This window comes from Carassius carassius, chromosome 23 (assembly GCF_963082965.1).
Source record: "Carassius carassius chromosome 23, fCarCar2.1, whole genome shotgun sequence".
Taxonomy (NCBI): Eukaryota; Metazoa; Chordata; class Actinopteri; order Cypriniformes; family Cyprinidae; genus Carassius; species Carassius carassius.
Window position 1 is genome coordinate 23827343 of NC_081777.1, and position 14654 is coordinate 23841996.

Genomic DNA, 14654 nt, shown 5'->3' on the forward strand with positions numbered 1-14654 from the left:
ATTGTCTCTGGCAACTTCCTCTTATAGATGCTACCTCTCAGGTCACTATGGAGACCGTCATCACACAAATATAGGCAGACCTGCTGAAATACTGGCTCTCCAGCTGCCATCCTTTAATGTGGTTGTTGTGGCTATAAAATAAGTATAAACACGTCAAGAGGATTTACCACCTTTCTGTAGGGCTGGTTAATGTGCGTTTTCTGAGATCCCAGGGGGATCCTGACAGAGGAAACGGTTTGATATCTGTTCTTGCTATCATGCCGCGGTTGAACATTGTCACGTTGTCATCTCGGGCGCACCGCGGGTCATCGTCGGCCTGTCATTTATCATCAGTAACGTGACTCAGACAAACCGGACAGAGCCTGATCCCATTCTCTATTAGCAAAGCTCCATATGTGAATTTATCTTCTCTTAGTTTCCAGCAATATCATTTTCCCCAGCTTGACAGCCCTCAAGCCTCCCGAATGCAATAATAAAGAATTGATTATATTCTTTATGGAGTGCAGAGAGCCCAAATGTGTTTTGTGTTCCTTCTCCTATCAGCTGTAATGAAAAAGGAAAAAAGAAAGAGGTGAGTTGATGAATGTTTGGATTGCGAATAGTTTGCAAAAGCTTTACATTACCACCGAATACCATCAGACTTCTTGCTGAAATATCCTCAGTGACGGACACCAAGACACTAGGCTTGCGGATGGTGGATTTTGTCACTTATCGATAAAAACAGAATATGAAAAACATACGGCAGTCTATGTTTTGCACTGTAGCATATAATGAATTGAGAGTCTGGCTGAAAATGTGTTGCTGTGGAAGGCCTCTCACATATTGATGTAGGTTTTAATTTCCTGCTCTCCCCACGTTTGCCATTAGCATCTGAGACGATACAAGCATTTAATGAAAAACACCCCCCTCCCTCCTCCAGACTAAGCTGTCACGGCAAAATAATGAAGCACACAAAGCACCAGGAAACTAATAAAGCTCATATTTCTTTTGACATCAACATGAAATCATATGAAAATAATACTTGCGAAAAAAGACTCTCGCCATTACACCAACTCCGTGTTGTATTTCAGAGCGAGATGTGGAAAATGAAAACACTGATATGGTGAGGCAATCATGGACCTGTATTATCCTTGAAATGAGCTTAATTTTCACCCGGTGTGGGACATTTTATCAGACCTAATGAACAAGGGCTGTCATGTGCGTCAGCCACCTCAGTGCTTTAAGATGACATATCATCACTTAAATGATTAGAGGTGAGATTTGAGGAGGTGGTGTGAATTATGATATTTTGCCAGTTCGTCATAATCATCACACACTAGAACATTTGTCATCAAAGCCTATCCCATGAAAATCCATGAACGAATGTTTTTATAATTTATGCCTGTTCATTTTTAATAATCCATCAGGCGCCGAGAACAAATTGAGAAACCTGATTTGGATTTAGTAAGGTGCAATAAATTCAAACGGACTGGAGGATGATATATGTTTTGAGATCTTGTTCATTTGAAGATAGTCCTTCATGCAGAACAGACGTGTAGAATCAATAATCGGTGTATGTCAAGTTGTTGAGTAATGTGCATTTCAATTAATTCGATTATGGAATGATTTAGAGAGACAACAATGCAGTTTCACGTTGTCATAGCAAACAAAATGAATGAGCTTTCAATGGACGTAATCACGGCATGTTCTGGCAAATTATTACCTCACATTTACGGAAATATCACTAACGGTATTCAGTATGAGAAACCAATAAGAGGAGGAATTAAATCATCTACCATAAATAAATAAAATAAATAAATAAATAAATATATATATATATATAAATATAACATGAGTATAAGATGGATGTTGCTGTCAGCCGTATCTGATATTTACACAATTAGATTATGTTTTTGTGACAAAATGCAAATTCCTGTTGTGCCACAATGCAACGGCTAAGAGCTCCCACTCAACATCTTTGCAATCTGGCAGGCTGTCCTGCTTAGGGAACGCTTTTCTGAGCTGTTTAAATCTACCATGTCCTGTTTGGCCAGAAACTCATTATGGGACACCATCTGCAAGTGCTGAACAAAATCCAGATTCTCATCTCCTGGCACCTTCCGTTAGTCCTCTGGGATAGGGAAGGAGTTTGGGCAGACCAAGCTTTGTCTTTTTTAATGTGGCTTAGATCTTTTGTACCAAAGATATGGCATGTATGTATTCTGAAACCGGTAGCGGCTGACACCATAAATTACAAATTCTGCCCATGTAAGGTTTTTAAGAAGCTCTCGTGGAACAAGCTGGAAGCTATGAAGTCGACACTGTTATGTATGCATCGTCATCTTCTTCATACAGTAACTTACTGAAGACTGAAATCCAAAGATAATTTCTAAAACGTCTTTTCACTGGTCAGATTTGGCAACTGTGTGATATAACTGTATGCTTTTTGTCCCCTTGGATGGTTGCGCTTAGCTGGTGGAACTCGTGGGATTGGACCGCAGAGAGGGACTGGAGGGGAGGATTCCCCTCGGCAGATAAGTAGGATTTGTGTCTGGGAAACTGGAGATTGCAGGCCTGTCTTTCTGAGAATTACAACAGCCACTCAATGCAGCCCTTACTCAAACCTTTGTACGGATCTGAGGGACTTGCGGCGGTGACACATCCTAGAGCTGTTATCACAAGCATTGGCTTGGGTCAGCCGTGTTTTCTTTGTAGAAAAGACACAAGAGTCTATTTAGAATTTATACTTTAAATCTATAATTTAAAAGGTTTAATTTTTTGAATTTATAATTAAAAAATCTAATTTATTCAGAAATACAGATAATAAAAGATTTATCAACATAAAGAAGAACATCAAAAAACAGTCCCTGTTGTGGAAAGCTAAGCTTCCTTCAAAAAAAACCACATACAGTAGAAAAAGTGTATTGATGCATGCATAGTCTTCATGCTTTAATTTTTTAATTATTATTTTGTTCCATGGCTTAGAGACCCCTTAGGATATTGCATTAAGTTGGGCACTTAATTATAGCAATGGCATATTCACACATTTCACACATTTTGAATAGCTTTCTCTCTCTCTCTATAGATGCATATGTAAATATTTGTATGTGTGTGTGTGTGTGTGTGTGTGTGTGTGTGTGTGTGTGTGTGTGTGTGTATTTGTTTATACTACATATTGAGGACAAAATTTCCCCACAAGGGTAGTAAAACCTTTTTTTTTGATCCACATGAGGGAAAAAATAATACAAATAGGAATGATGTTTATCTGAAAGTGTAACAATTCAAACAGGTTTTCTGTAAGGGGTAGGTTTAGGGTTAGGGGATAAAAAAATATTGTTTGGTCAGTATAAAAGTAATAGAATTCTATGGAAAGTCCCCACAATTCACAAAAACAAACGTGTGTGTGTGTGTGTGTGTATGTTTGTACTAATATGTTAAACAAGCATGAACTGGCCACCGGTGGAATAGAGGGCTGGCATTCTTTTGATATCCTCTGAATGGAGTTTGCTGAGGGCCTTTTTTTTTACATTGAGCAGAGTTGTCTTGAGGCAGAGAGGATGTGACAGGGTGCATTAACTTGATCTGTCTCTGTTCTAAAGGATTAAATGGCTATCCTTATACATTAGCCTTGAGCTAAATGGCCATCAACCCTCTCACATATTGTTCAGTCCTCACTGTCAGCATCACACGCGCACATGAACTCTACGCCCGGTGAACGTTCATGGTTTGTTTCTCGACTGATTAAAAAAGAAACGGCTTTCCACACTGTAAATCGATCACGCCGTGCAAGCGGTAAGACCCTCTCAGATGCTGAGGGGGGTGACCGGATCGATCCCTCTCCCTCTGCTCAATGAAAACAGGGAGACACAAATCTAAATTGAAGTCTCGGGTGATTTACAAAAGGGGGAAAGAAAATGAATCACTACAGATGTCAGTGGGAACACAGAGATATAATTCAATTACCTAAGTGTGGAATGACATTTGATTTAATCTGAACTATTAATGCCAGTGAGGTCAAGCCAAAAGAAAGGGCACTTGTCTAGTTAGTCGCAATTAGAGTGTAAATCTCAAATGTCTGTAAGGCAGGGGAAAATGTCATTTGCGGAATAACTGGCTAATAACGTGGTTCCCCTCACCTTTGAGTAACCAGGCGGCACGGAGTGAATCTAAATCATGCAAGACTAACAGTAGAGTCATTCGAGAAATTTGTCCGCCTTTTGTCATGGTTGGATAAGAATTAGTGGGAGCACTCGATGAGTCGGTACAGAGCGCCGAGCGCCCACTAATCCTGGTGAACAAACACAGGGAATTAGGAATCTTGGCAAGAGCTTAGAGAGATGCTATATGCGCATTGTCATGTTGTTCCCTTTACGCCTAATCATCCGTGTCACTTCAGGCATCTTAAAGTGGCAGATCACTTATAACATCTCAGTTTAAATTAAGATTTATGTTCTGGATGATGCACTGCAGCTAAATTACACGACCTTAGCATCCTGCAGAATTCCAGAGGATGTTCAGATAACTATACATTAGATATGCACTTCAATTGCTTATTGATTGCGCAGACGTATGTTCTGCAAAGCAGAACCCATTTTAGACGGCTTTTATCTGCAGGCATAAGGCTCCATCAGCCACCCTTTGATTGCAACCTCAAAGGGGCCTCCATGCATGTTACTGTCTTTTATTTTAAGTGACTGCCCACTGGGTGGTGCAGAGAGTGAAATGTGAAGTTTGGAGTCGTCAGGCTCCTGCAGCGCTGACAGTGCAGGGTGTGACTGATATTGTGTATTATCTGTCTGTCCAGGAAAACTTTTCTCCCCCCGCTCGCACACAAACACTACCAACTAACATAGCCGCTCTGTCAGAAGTTATGGCAGTTCTCTCCACCAGAGTGAAATACCAAAGTAATTGTGACAACTTCTTTCATGATAGTTAGTTATAATTGGCTGTAAATGAACAGATCAGGGTTGTGTTAGACTTATTTTTCTTAGCATTTATAAATTTCATGAATTATGCATGATTCGATTCTGGTTTTCTCATCTTCAGGCTTGTTATCATCTTCTCTACTGGTTTGTAAATGACTTCAAGTCGTCAGATATGCACTTCAGCAAGTGATGTGTGAAGTCTTTGTCAGTGGCTATTTTGTGTCTAATTTCTAATTTCACAGCTAATTCTGGGTTGTATGTAGGAATTGTAACATATGATTCCAGTTCCCTGACGGTTCCATTAATGATTTATTTATTTTTAATCTTGATATTGTTATATGTTGATATTAATCATAGGTAAGGTAAATATACCCCAAGTTTTGAATGTATTTAAAAAAAAAATTACAAATGTTTTTTTTTTTTTTTTAATGCAGAAAAATTCATATTACGGTTAAGTCTGGAATACAATACATGAGTTTAAAAAATCTGAGCAGATTTGAAAACATTAGGCATCATACACATGCCAACTTTGTAAATAAATACAGAAAAACTGGGCATACACTGAATGACTGAGGATCACAGACTTTTAAAGTCATTCCGAACTCAACAAATGACTGCAGAAACATGTATTTCATTGCTAGGTGCCATGTGACAAATGAAAACAATATGTTCTAAAATCGTCTCAAAATAACAAACATGTTTGATATCATCTGACTGGATGAAATCCCAGTTTAAGGCTAAAAAATAAAAAAACGGTGCAAATCAGACATTATGTGATTTTCTGTGACATCTGTCAATTTGGAGAGTTACTGCAAACTGGCTCTGACAATAATCTGGCAAAAGTGGCCAGTGTGTTCCAGCCTTTAGGGTATAAACTAGGATTAAGTAGTCTTTATAACAAGCTATATAGGAAAAACAAGAAATGTGTCCATTAAGAGCTAAGTAAGTGTCTGTGTGTGTGTGTGTGTGTGTGTGTGTGTGTGTGTGTGTGTGTGTGTCTCAATTTTTATACCAGTAATATCATTAAAAAGTAAATGAACGAAGACATTAAATATTTTTCAAAAACCTGCTAAAAGACAAAAAGCCCATTAAACCTTTGGGAACAAGCTAAAAATTTAACAAGTACTAATAAATTGTTTAATAAAGAAAGGTTTCTGTTCTTCTTTTTAGACTACAATGTTCCAATTAGGAAGGCAAAGGAGGGCATTTTCTTTATTTAAAAAAATGTATTAGTACTTGTTTATAGTTCATGTTTTGTTATTTATTTATTATTGATATTACTGGTATATTTGTCACGTTGGAATCCATTCTCTAACCTTCAACCTCCAGTGCTCTGTACTGCACATCGTATGTCAATTTGAGACTATGGTGATTATACTTTTTATATCTCCTCAGCCTGACATAATTTTTATATTTGAATGTACATGACCACGATCCATGATATACGTAAGACAGAGAGGCCTATAGAAAATCCTCACAAAAATGGATGCGAATAACAATAGTTCCACTGCACTGCAAATCTCCAGTATCTTTTCTTTGATGTTCCTCTCTGTAAATCCCATCATTAGGCATTGATTCATGCCATGAATCATAGTGACAATACGCAGCCACATCCACCCTCTCTTAAGGCTGGGAGGCGTTATGACAGTGCATACAAAGAGAAAGATGGAGGTCATTCTCACTCATCCTGAACACAGCACAGTACTCGCTGATGCGTTCACAATCTTTTCCAGAAATAAAGCAACATGACAAACTGAAAGCCAATGTTATGTGCCCCCTGTGAGGGCAAGTAGCAAAGCTGTCAGTCAGTGAGGGGGTTAGAGATTCAGCCTTATGGTTTCCACAGGGCTGAAAGGAGGCTTTATAGACAACACTGGGTAAGAAGAGCACCAGAAATTGTGAAAAGTGAAAAGCAATAGTACAATATCATCTGGCACTTAGGGAATCAATACAAAATTCATGTCAACATTTTTTTTAATCAATTACAGAAGTACAGACCTATAACTTGCACACATACTAATAATACACCAATGTGCGTGCATAGTTTATTTTTGTTATTTAATGACAAACTCTTTTCAGAACCACAATTCAAAAAATACAGACAAGTAATGTTTCACAATACATCTATGTGCTCTCATTTATCTTATTATGAAGTATGAGAGAGAAAGAAAAAAAATGATAGACTGCACTAATCATCCATAAACATGAATAAACATGATCTGATTTGCTTTAATGAAGTGTAAAGCATGAGTGTACTGAATAAAATCGTAAAAATAAATAACAACACATTGTTTAAAATTATTATTCAAGTAGTCATTTAGCCAAATTAAATATATGATAATAGATTACAATACTTCACTGCATTACTTAATATAATTTTTTTCTTATTATTCACCATTTATTATTTATGCAGAAACAGATGGGACTTGTTTTGAATGTCACATTAAAGGAATAGGTTACTCCAAAATGAAAATTAATCAATGTCATTATTTACTGAACAGCTCCATGGTTGATTTGAAAGCTAGTAAATAATGACTTACACTTGACATGCATTGCCACGTTTGTCCTTTTATGAAAAAAAGTAGGTTCTATGTCAAAATAACTGCAAATGGGTTTGGAAATGATATGATATTGAATAAATAGTGCCAGAATGTTCTCTTTTTTTAGATGAACTGTTCCTTTAAGAACACCAATCACAAGTCAATGCCTTCTATCAAAATCATTTTCCTCTCTATAAATGGAGGTTAAAGACTTCACTCCCAATGCATTCATGTTCATCAGTTTAAGCACGAGCGTTAAGCACTACATTGTATGGGTCATAAAGGAAATAGGCTGGACTGGGCTTCACTAATGACTGGAGTTGTTTAGTCCATCTGTTCTGAATTCCTCTGGGTGGCTATTGATTGTAGGGTGAACAAGAACATTGAAGAAAATGTGATGAAATAATGCAATGAGTGACGGCCTGATTAACTGTAATCATTCCCAGGTTGAGCCCTCCACCTCCTGTTGTCGTCGCCTCATGATCTCCTGCAGTTCTGTATCCCCATGACCCCTCTGAAAAAAAGAAATACATTAAAACCCACTTTTGGACTGTATTTGAATGGTTAATCTGCACAAATTCAGTAATATAGCTCTGTGACAGACCTCTATTTGAGCTTTCTGCACAGTGATCTGACTGAACACACGGGAACCCTCATCTCCGCACACAGCTTTCAGCTCATCCTTACTGAGGGAAAATAGTTGAGCCCCGTTCAGAATACCAAGACATTCCACCACCCTGGAACGTGGAGAGAATATTACATCATATTCTTCTTTTTTTTTTTTAAAGGAGTCATTTCATGAAGAATATTTTTTTTTAATAGACTGAGATATACAGTACTGTTTCATATGCTATGAAAATTTACTGTGGAAATTCACTAAACAGGTGTGCAGCTTTTTTGATACAGATTCCAGGCACTAAATGAGCTGAAATAATGGTGTGAATAATTAAACAAAGTCAATGAAGTTGTAAAAAAAGCAACTTTTTCTGTTTTTAAAACCTTTCGAGTTTCAAAAAAATACAATAAAAACACAACAATAGCAGCAACCCATGTCAGACCTATAGAGTTACCGCAAATTTAGTCCCTTCTAATCAAACTATTCAGAAGTTCATACTGCTGAAATGTTGAGGATTTGAGTTCCCAGCATGCTTTGTAGATGTGGCGGATTGTAGGTTCGGAAGTAAACGCCCACTGCTTTGATTGGCTCAGAGTTGTGTAAGTCTACATTCCTCACAGATAGACGCTGCTCTGATTTAGGTTAAAAACATAAATAACTCAATACATATCAAAATATCTGTAATAACAGACAAAGCAGTAATCACCTAATTAAAACAGTTACTCACACTTGTGTGCAGCGACATTACTGTCAGAATATCTGTGCTTTGTTTATAAACCAGTCTGTGGTGAAATTAAGTGAACAAAGCTCCAAGTTCTTACTGACGCAGCCTGTAACTTGTTCATCAAATAAGGTTTAGCGGTTTGGTTTCTGTGTAGACCTGTCTGGTGGGCAGGGCCAAACAGGCAGTGATGTAGAATAGGCAGTGATGTAGAATAGGCTTCAACATATGCTGTTTTTTAGACTAACAATAAAGTTTTGAGTTCTGAAACGTACAGAATAATTTTATAGCACAGTAAGCTCTTATGTCAAAAGATCTATAGGGATTTTTTTTATTTTGATTTCTCAGTTCAAGACCCCTGTAAATCTATAGATATCTTCACTTTGTAGGATCGTTGTTCCTTTACAAACAATATTGAGTGAAATTAATTTATTAAAAAGATTTTTTTTATTGGCAGAGTTTGCCAATATTCAAATTGACAAATCATAGTAGTATTATTGAGTACAATGATTATTGGTCGAGATGCATTAAGTTACCTTGGATTAAACTTTTGTCAACAATTTATTGTTGATAGTATGCGTAAATTGGGCTCATTAGAGATAAGCACCGTATTAATTTAGTTATTTGCCAGCTGTAGTTTAGGATATAGCAAGTGGTAAGATAATGTGACTCTTACAACATTTTTATAATGTACATATTATTATGTATGTTTACAGTACATCTTTATCATAGGCCCCTGGAGCAACCTGGGGGTAAGTGTATTCCTCAAGGGTACATGGTTCATTGCCTGTGGGGTTTGAACTTGTAACCTCAGCTAATAGCCAATATGTTTAACCACTAGGTTACACCACCAATATATATCAGTGAAAGTGTCAGATGACACAGCTCACGTGTCACTCACGGTCTAGAGAAGCCCTTTGCATTGAGCCAAGCATGGACCTCAAAGGGCTGGGAATCAAATGTGATGGGCATGAATGTAGTTGAGCGGTCCACCCGAAAGTTTCGAGCTGGGGGCTGGGCCTTATTGTCAGTTATCCTCTTCAGCAGTTCATCATTTACCTCCTTCTGTTGGTTGCGGTCTAGAGAAATAGACAGAAGAAGCGAGAGATAGAGAAACAAGCACTGGGACAGAGACACAGTGAATAAGATTGCCCAAGACAGGAGCAATGAGTTCTGGTGGGAATCTGCAATCTATGTACATAAGAGCACTCTCACACCAAATTCATTTCTCACTTCTCTGCATTTTTTCAGCAGACTTTCCACACTCTCCATATCACAGCAAATACAGCGAGCAGATAAGAGGTACGTACTATCTTTATCCCTGGAGGATTTATTCATCTCCACAACCTCAGCGTGATTTACAGGGCCAGCGGAGGTAACTTTGTAAGGATTCACAGCCTGTAGAAATAGAACAAAAGCCAAGGAAAAACAGAGAGGCAGAGAAAGAAAGAGTCAACACCTGCCATTTAGATTGGGAGAACATATGTGTGCACTTTCCATGAATAGGGTACAAAAAAAAGAGTCTGAAAATATGTATATATATATTTTTTTAAATGAAGTATTTTCTCATTTTCCACAAGTGGTTAATTAAAGAAAGTGCTTAACCTTCAGAAAATGGTCTGATATATGTGACCATGGACCACAAAATCAGTTTTAAGTCGCTAAGGTATATTTGTAGCAATAACCAAAAGTACATTGTATGGGTCAAAATTATAGATTTTTCTTTTATTCAGAAAATCATTAGTATTTTAAGTAAAGATCATGGTCCATGAATATATTTTGTACATTTCATACCGTAAATATATGAAAACATAATTTTTTATTAGTAATATGCATTGCTAAGGACTTCATTTGGACAACTTTAAAGGTGATTTTCTCAATATTTAGATTTTTCTGCACCCTCAGATTCCAGATTTTCAACCAAATATTGTCATATCCTAACAAACCATACATCAGTGGAAAGCTTATTTATTTAACTTTCTAATTATGTATAAACCTCAACTTTAAAAAATGTACACTTTAGACTGGTCAGGGTCACATATAACATTAACCTATTTCTATTCACTTCCCATGAGGTGTGCAATTTTTCTACCCTGTAAGCCAGTGGTTCTCAACTGGTTTGGGCTTGGGATCCACATTTCCCATGGCCATCAAGGCATGACCCACTTATATATAAATAAATAAATAAATATAATTTGTTAAAAAAATCCTTCCCAGCTAACACCAGTTATGTGATTTATCGGTACTGTACTTTTATCATGAATTGCAAGCTTGTAGCTTCTGCGTTTTAGTGAAGTGAAATACAGCGCACCACTGCATTTGTGCTTGCTACAGAAGAGTGCACGCTACTAGCACGGTATAACATCTGGCAGAACAGGACGGTTTGCTTTTCTGAGTTGAGAGACTTTTTATTTCATAACAAGTTAAGAAAATAACAATAGAATACAAAGTGTCAACAGCTTCATGCATGTTCATGCAGAGACAGTTGGACAGATAGATAGATAGATAGATAGATAGATAGATAGATAGATAGATAGATAGATAGATAGATAGATAGATAGATAGATAGATAGATAGATAGATAGATAGATAGATAGATAGATAGATAGATAGATAGATAGATAGATAGATAGATAGATAGATAGATAGATAGATAGATAGATGGTGCCATATTTAATTTTTGACAGAAATGTAAATGCTGTAAGGGATAGAAACAACCTGATGAAAAAATTTTCATCTAAAAAAAAAACTAAAAAAACAATAACAAATGTCAATAAAATTCCATGTAATTTTCTAGGAATAATACTTACACAAAATGTAATAAGACACGAAAGTGTACCATATTCATGAAATGTGCCTTGTAGAATGCAAATAATAAACCAGACTGTGTGATAAACAATGTTAATTTGAGGTTTTTTGGACTGCATGCTAACCTGACTGTTGAAGAGAGCAGCACGGTTGTACTGCTGCTCTCCTGGTTTGACCTCTTCTAGCACATTACACGGCACGTAGCCCGACTGACCGCTGCGGTTTCTCAGCAGCCGCCACTGTTTATTGTTTTCCAACACCTAGAAGCACATGAGATTTATGTCTACTATTAGCACTGTAAACTGCATGAGTCTGCATGGATCAGTATTTTTCTGGGTCGAATCTATTCTTGGTACTTCTCCTTGTTCATTCAACTGGTTGTCTAATTTTAACTAAAAGGTTTTGGTGCAGTGGTTGTGTCATACTATCTCCCAGTGATGCATCCTGCTATTGGGATCCTAGAATGAAATCCCAGTGATACCAGACTCAGGCCAGGCATGTCTAGAAACATGATTATCCATGTTTCCAGATGGATTAGCCAATCGGGTTAATCCCTCTTGATCACTTCAGTAGTTCTCATGTAAATAGAGTGCCTCAGGGTGGAGGCTGTTTTGAGAGAAATGGCAGACATCTGAAAGTGACAGGTTGAAAGGATGCCTTCCTACATGCTTGACTTCAGCTTTCTAAATTGTTATGGGTATTGTGCATTTGCAAGGGCTTACACTCTTAAACATAAAAGGCTTTTTAATGGCATTTATGGTTCCATGAAGAACAACATCCATGGAACCTTTCCATTCTACAATAAGGTTCTTTATAGTGGATAAAAATGTTCTTCACACAAAGGGAATTTTTTATTATTTGTTTTTAATGTTCACTAAAAAAATATAAAAATAAAATAGTTCACCAAAAAATGTAAATTTGCTTAAAATGTACTCACCCTCAGGCCATCCAAGATACAAATGAGCCTATCAAAATGACTCCATTAAGTCATTAATTAATGTCTTTTGAAGTGAAAAGCTGCACATTTGTAAGAAAAAAATGCATCATTGGGGCATTTTAACTCTCAATTCTGGCCAAAATATTTATTGTACTTATAATCTTATAATAGTCCATAATCCATAATAACATTACCTCCAGTGAAAAAGTCCACACCTGTTAGACTGTATAAACAGTGCTTGGCAGTACATATTTCTCTCCTGAATCAGACGAGACAACATTAGCAATATTATGTATAGGACGCGTTATAGCTGGAAAACAAAGAATTGAAATGAAAAACATCTTGATGAATCTGTCTCTTACAAACATGCATTTTTTCTCTTAACGAGACTTTAATCGATGGACTGGAGCAGTGTCAATATTTTAATAAACCAAAAATCTGTTCCAGTGCAGAAAAAACTCATCTATATTTTAGAGTGGCTGAAGATGAGTAAAATTATCATTTTTGGGTGAACTACTTCTTTAAGTGCATACTATGATAACGTGCATCTGCAAACAGTGTGTCAATAAGGCACCATAAAGTGGACAGAACTAGATTTATGTATTTTTATCATCTAGATAAGTTGTGTTTAATATAGTTTCCCTCAGATTTCCCACAAACTTTTTTTATGTTCAAACATCGGCCTACAGAGTCTTCTAGATCTTGAGCACTGCATGAGAGCTGTAGTCATGTTTTCTCTTCTTCTGCCTCCCACACAGTGTACCTCAGACCTGTTCTGCCCTGTTCCCCATCCTCCTCCACCTCCTCAATGAGGGTCATCCGTACCTCCAGCACCTCACCCGGCTGTACAGAGAGCTCATTGGCATTACGCGCCACGAAGTGATAGCGTATCCTAACATGTTGGAGGTCGCTTTTAGACCTGTGTGATAGAAATAGCAACACAATACTTTGAAGTTCATTGATAGGTGAGACTACATCTGACTACAGTTACGTAGTCAACACTTGACATTATTTTTAGAAGTTAGAATACAATATTTTTAGCCTTGTAATCTCTGCACCTCATGCATATGGTCATATGCTTATAATATTAAGTTCTTTAAGAGTACTAATAAAAGGCCAATATATTAATAATAGGCATGCTAATAAGAAACTAGGTAATAGTGAGAATTAGTCCCTACACTAAAGTGTTACCTCTGCATCTGGATAAAATGTAGTGAATTTTATGCCAGAATGGAGTCAGGGTTGTTTTAGCTTGATAAAACAGTGCCTAAATAGCTACTTGGCTGTTGATTAACATTATTCAAAAGTCATTACAGAGGAAGATTTATTTCATTTTGAATTCATTTGGAAAATCGTGCCCCAGTGAATTGTTCAAAATAAGGCAAGACCAATGCAAAAAAAATAATAAAATTAAACAGGGTCACATTTGGGTTCATGTTGACTTTCTTGGAAATCCAGCAGACCAAACAACTTTGTCTAGAGGCCAGTCTATGAACAAACAACTCATTATAACTAACAAGCCGAGATAACAAACTACGCTGAAAATCCTTGTTTTTCCTTTAAATCGGTTAGAAATAAACCAAACTTTCTGTTTTAATGATGTGTTGACAAATCTGAATTCTTGCAGCTTTTTTAAAAAGTTGCAAACTTTAAAGAAACATCTATATTGAAAGAACATATATCATAATAAACAGGGTGTTTTGCTCTGTATTGTTCCTTGCCTTGTAAATGTACTTTATGAGACAAACAAGCTATAAAACACTAAATAACTATACATGATAAACACAGGCATGCAAAACCGGTTTATTATAATGGACAACTTACAACTCAAGCATCCTTTTTCAGAAGAGACTTCGGTTGCTTTGCTGCAAGCGCGCCGTGAGCCGCTGCACCATCCGCCAAGGTGGAAAGTAACTTGACGTGCTGCAGCCTGCGCATGCGGTGTAGCTCATGCATATTTCAGCAGGTCTGCACAGGGCATGGAGAACTTTAAACTGAACGTACTGGTCCCCATGCATCATTAATGTGCTGGCCTACCTCCCTCCTCCTCGCCCAGTCGTAGAGCGTTAAGAATAACCGCAGTAGCCCAGTGTCCAGCCTGTGCCAAGACCTTCTTTCTTGAAGCCCA

The 14654-nt window shown here is 37.2% G+C and overlaps 2 protein-coding genes across 2 annotated transcripts in view; one reads left to right on the forward strand and one right to left on the reverse strand.

Moving 5' to 3' along the window:
• Positions 1-14654, forward strand: part of mgat4c (mgat4 family member C) — a 135585-nt gene that overhangs the window by 77909 nt on the left and 43022 nt on the right. The gene's annotated exons all lie outside the window — the stretch shown is intronic.
• Positions 7231-10081, reverse strand: eps8b (epidermal growth factor receptor pathway substrate 8b). Its single transcript, XM_059507168.1, has 3 exons — positions 9683-10081; positions 8049-8181; positions 7231-7958 (listed from the first exon to the last, which is right to left on the reverse strand). The coding sequence occupies exons 1-3, from the start codon at positions 9751-9753 to the stop codon at positions 7881-7883; spliced, it is 282 nt and encodes a 93-aa protein (XP_059363151.1). The 5' UTR covers positions 9754-10081; the 3' UTR covers positions 7231-7880.

Coding starts and splice junctions, on each gene's coding strand:
- eps8b (XM_059507168.1), bottom strand. CDS start 9,753: ATGCCCATCACATTTGATTCCCAGCCCTTTGAGGTCCATGCTTGGCTC. Junction 8,182..9,682: donor GCAAAGGGCTTCTCTAGACC/GTGAGTGACACG, acceptor TCCACGTTCCAG/GGTGGTGGAATGTCTTGGTA. Junction 7,959..8,048: donor TGCAGAAAGCTCAAATAGAG/GTCTGTCACAGA, acceptor TCTTTTTTTCAG/AGGGGTCATGGGGATACAGA.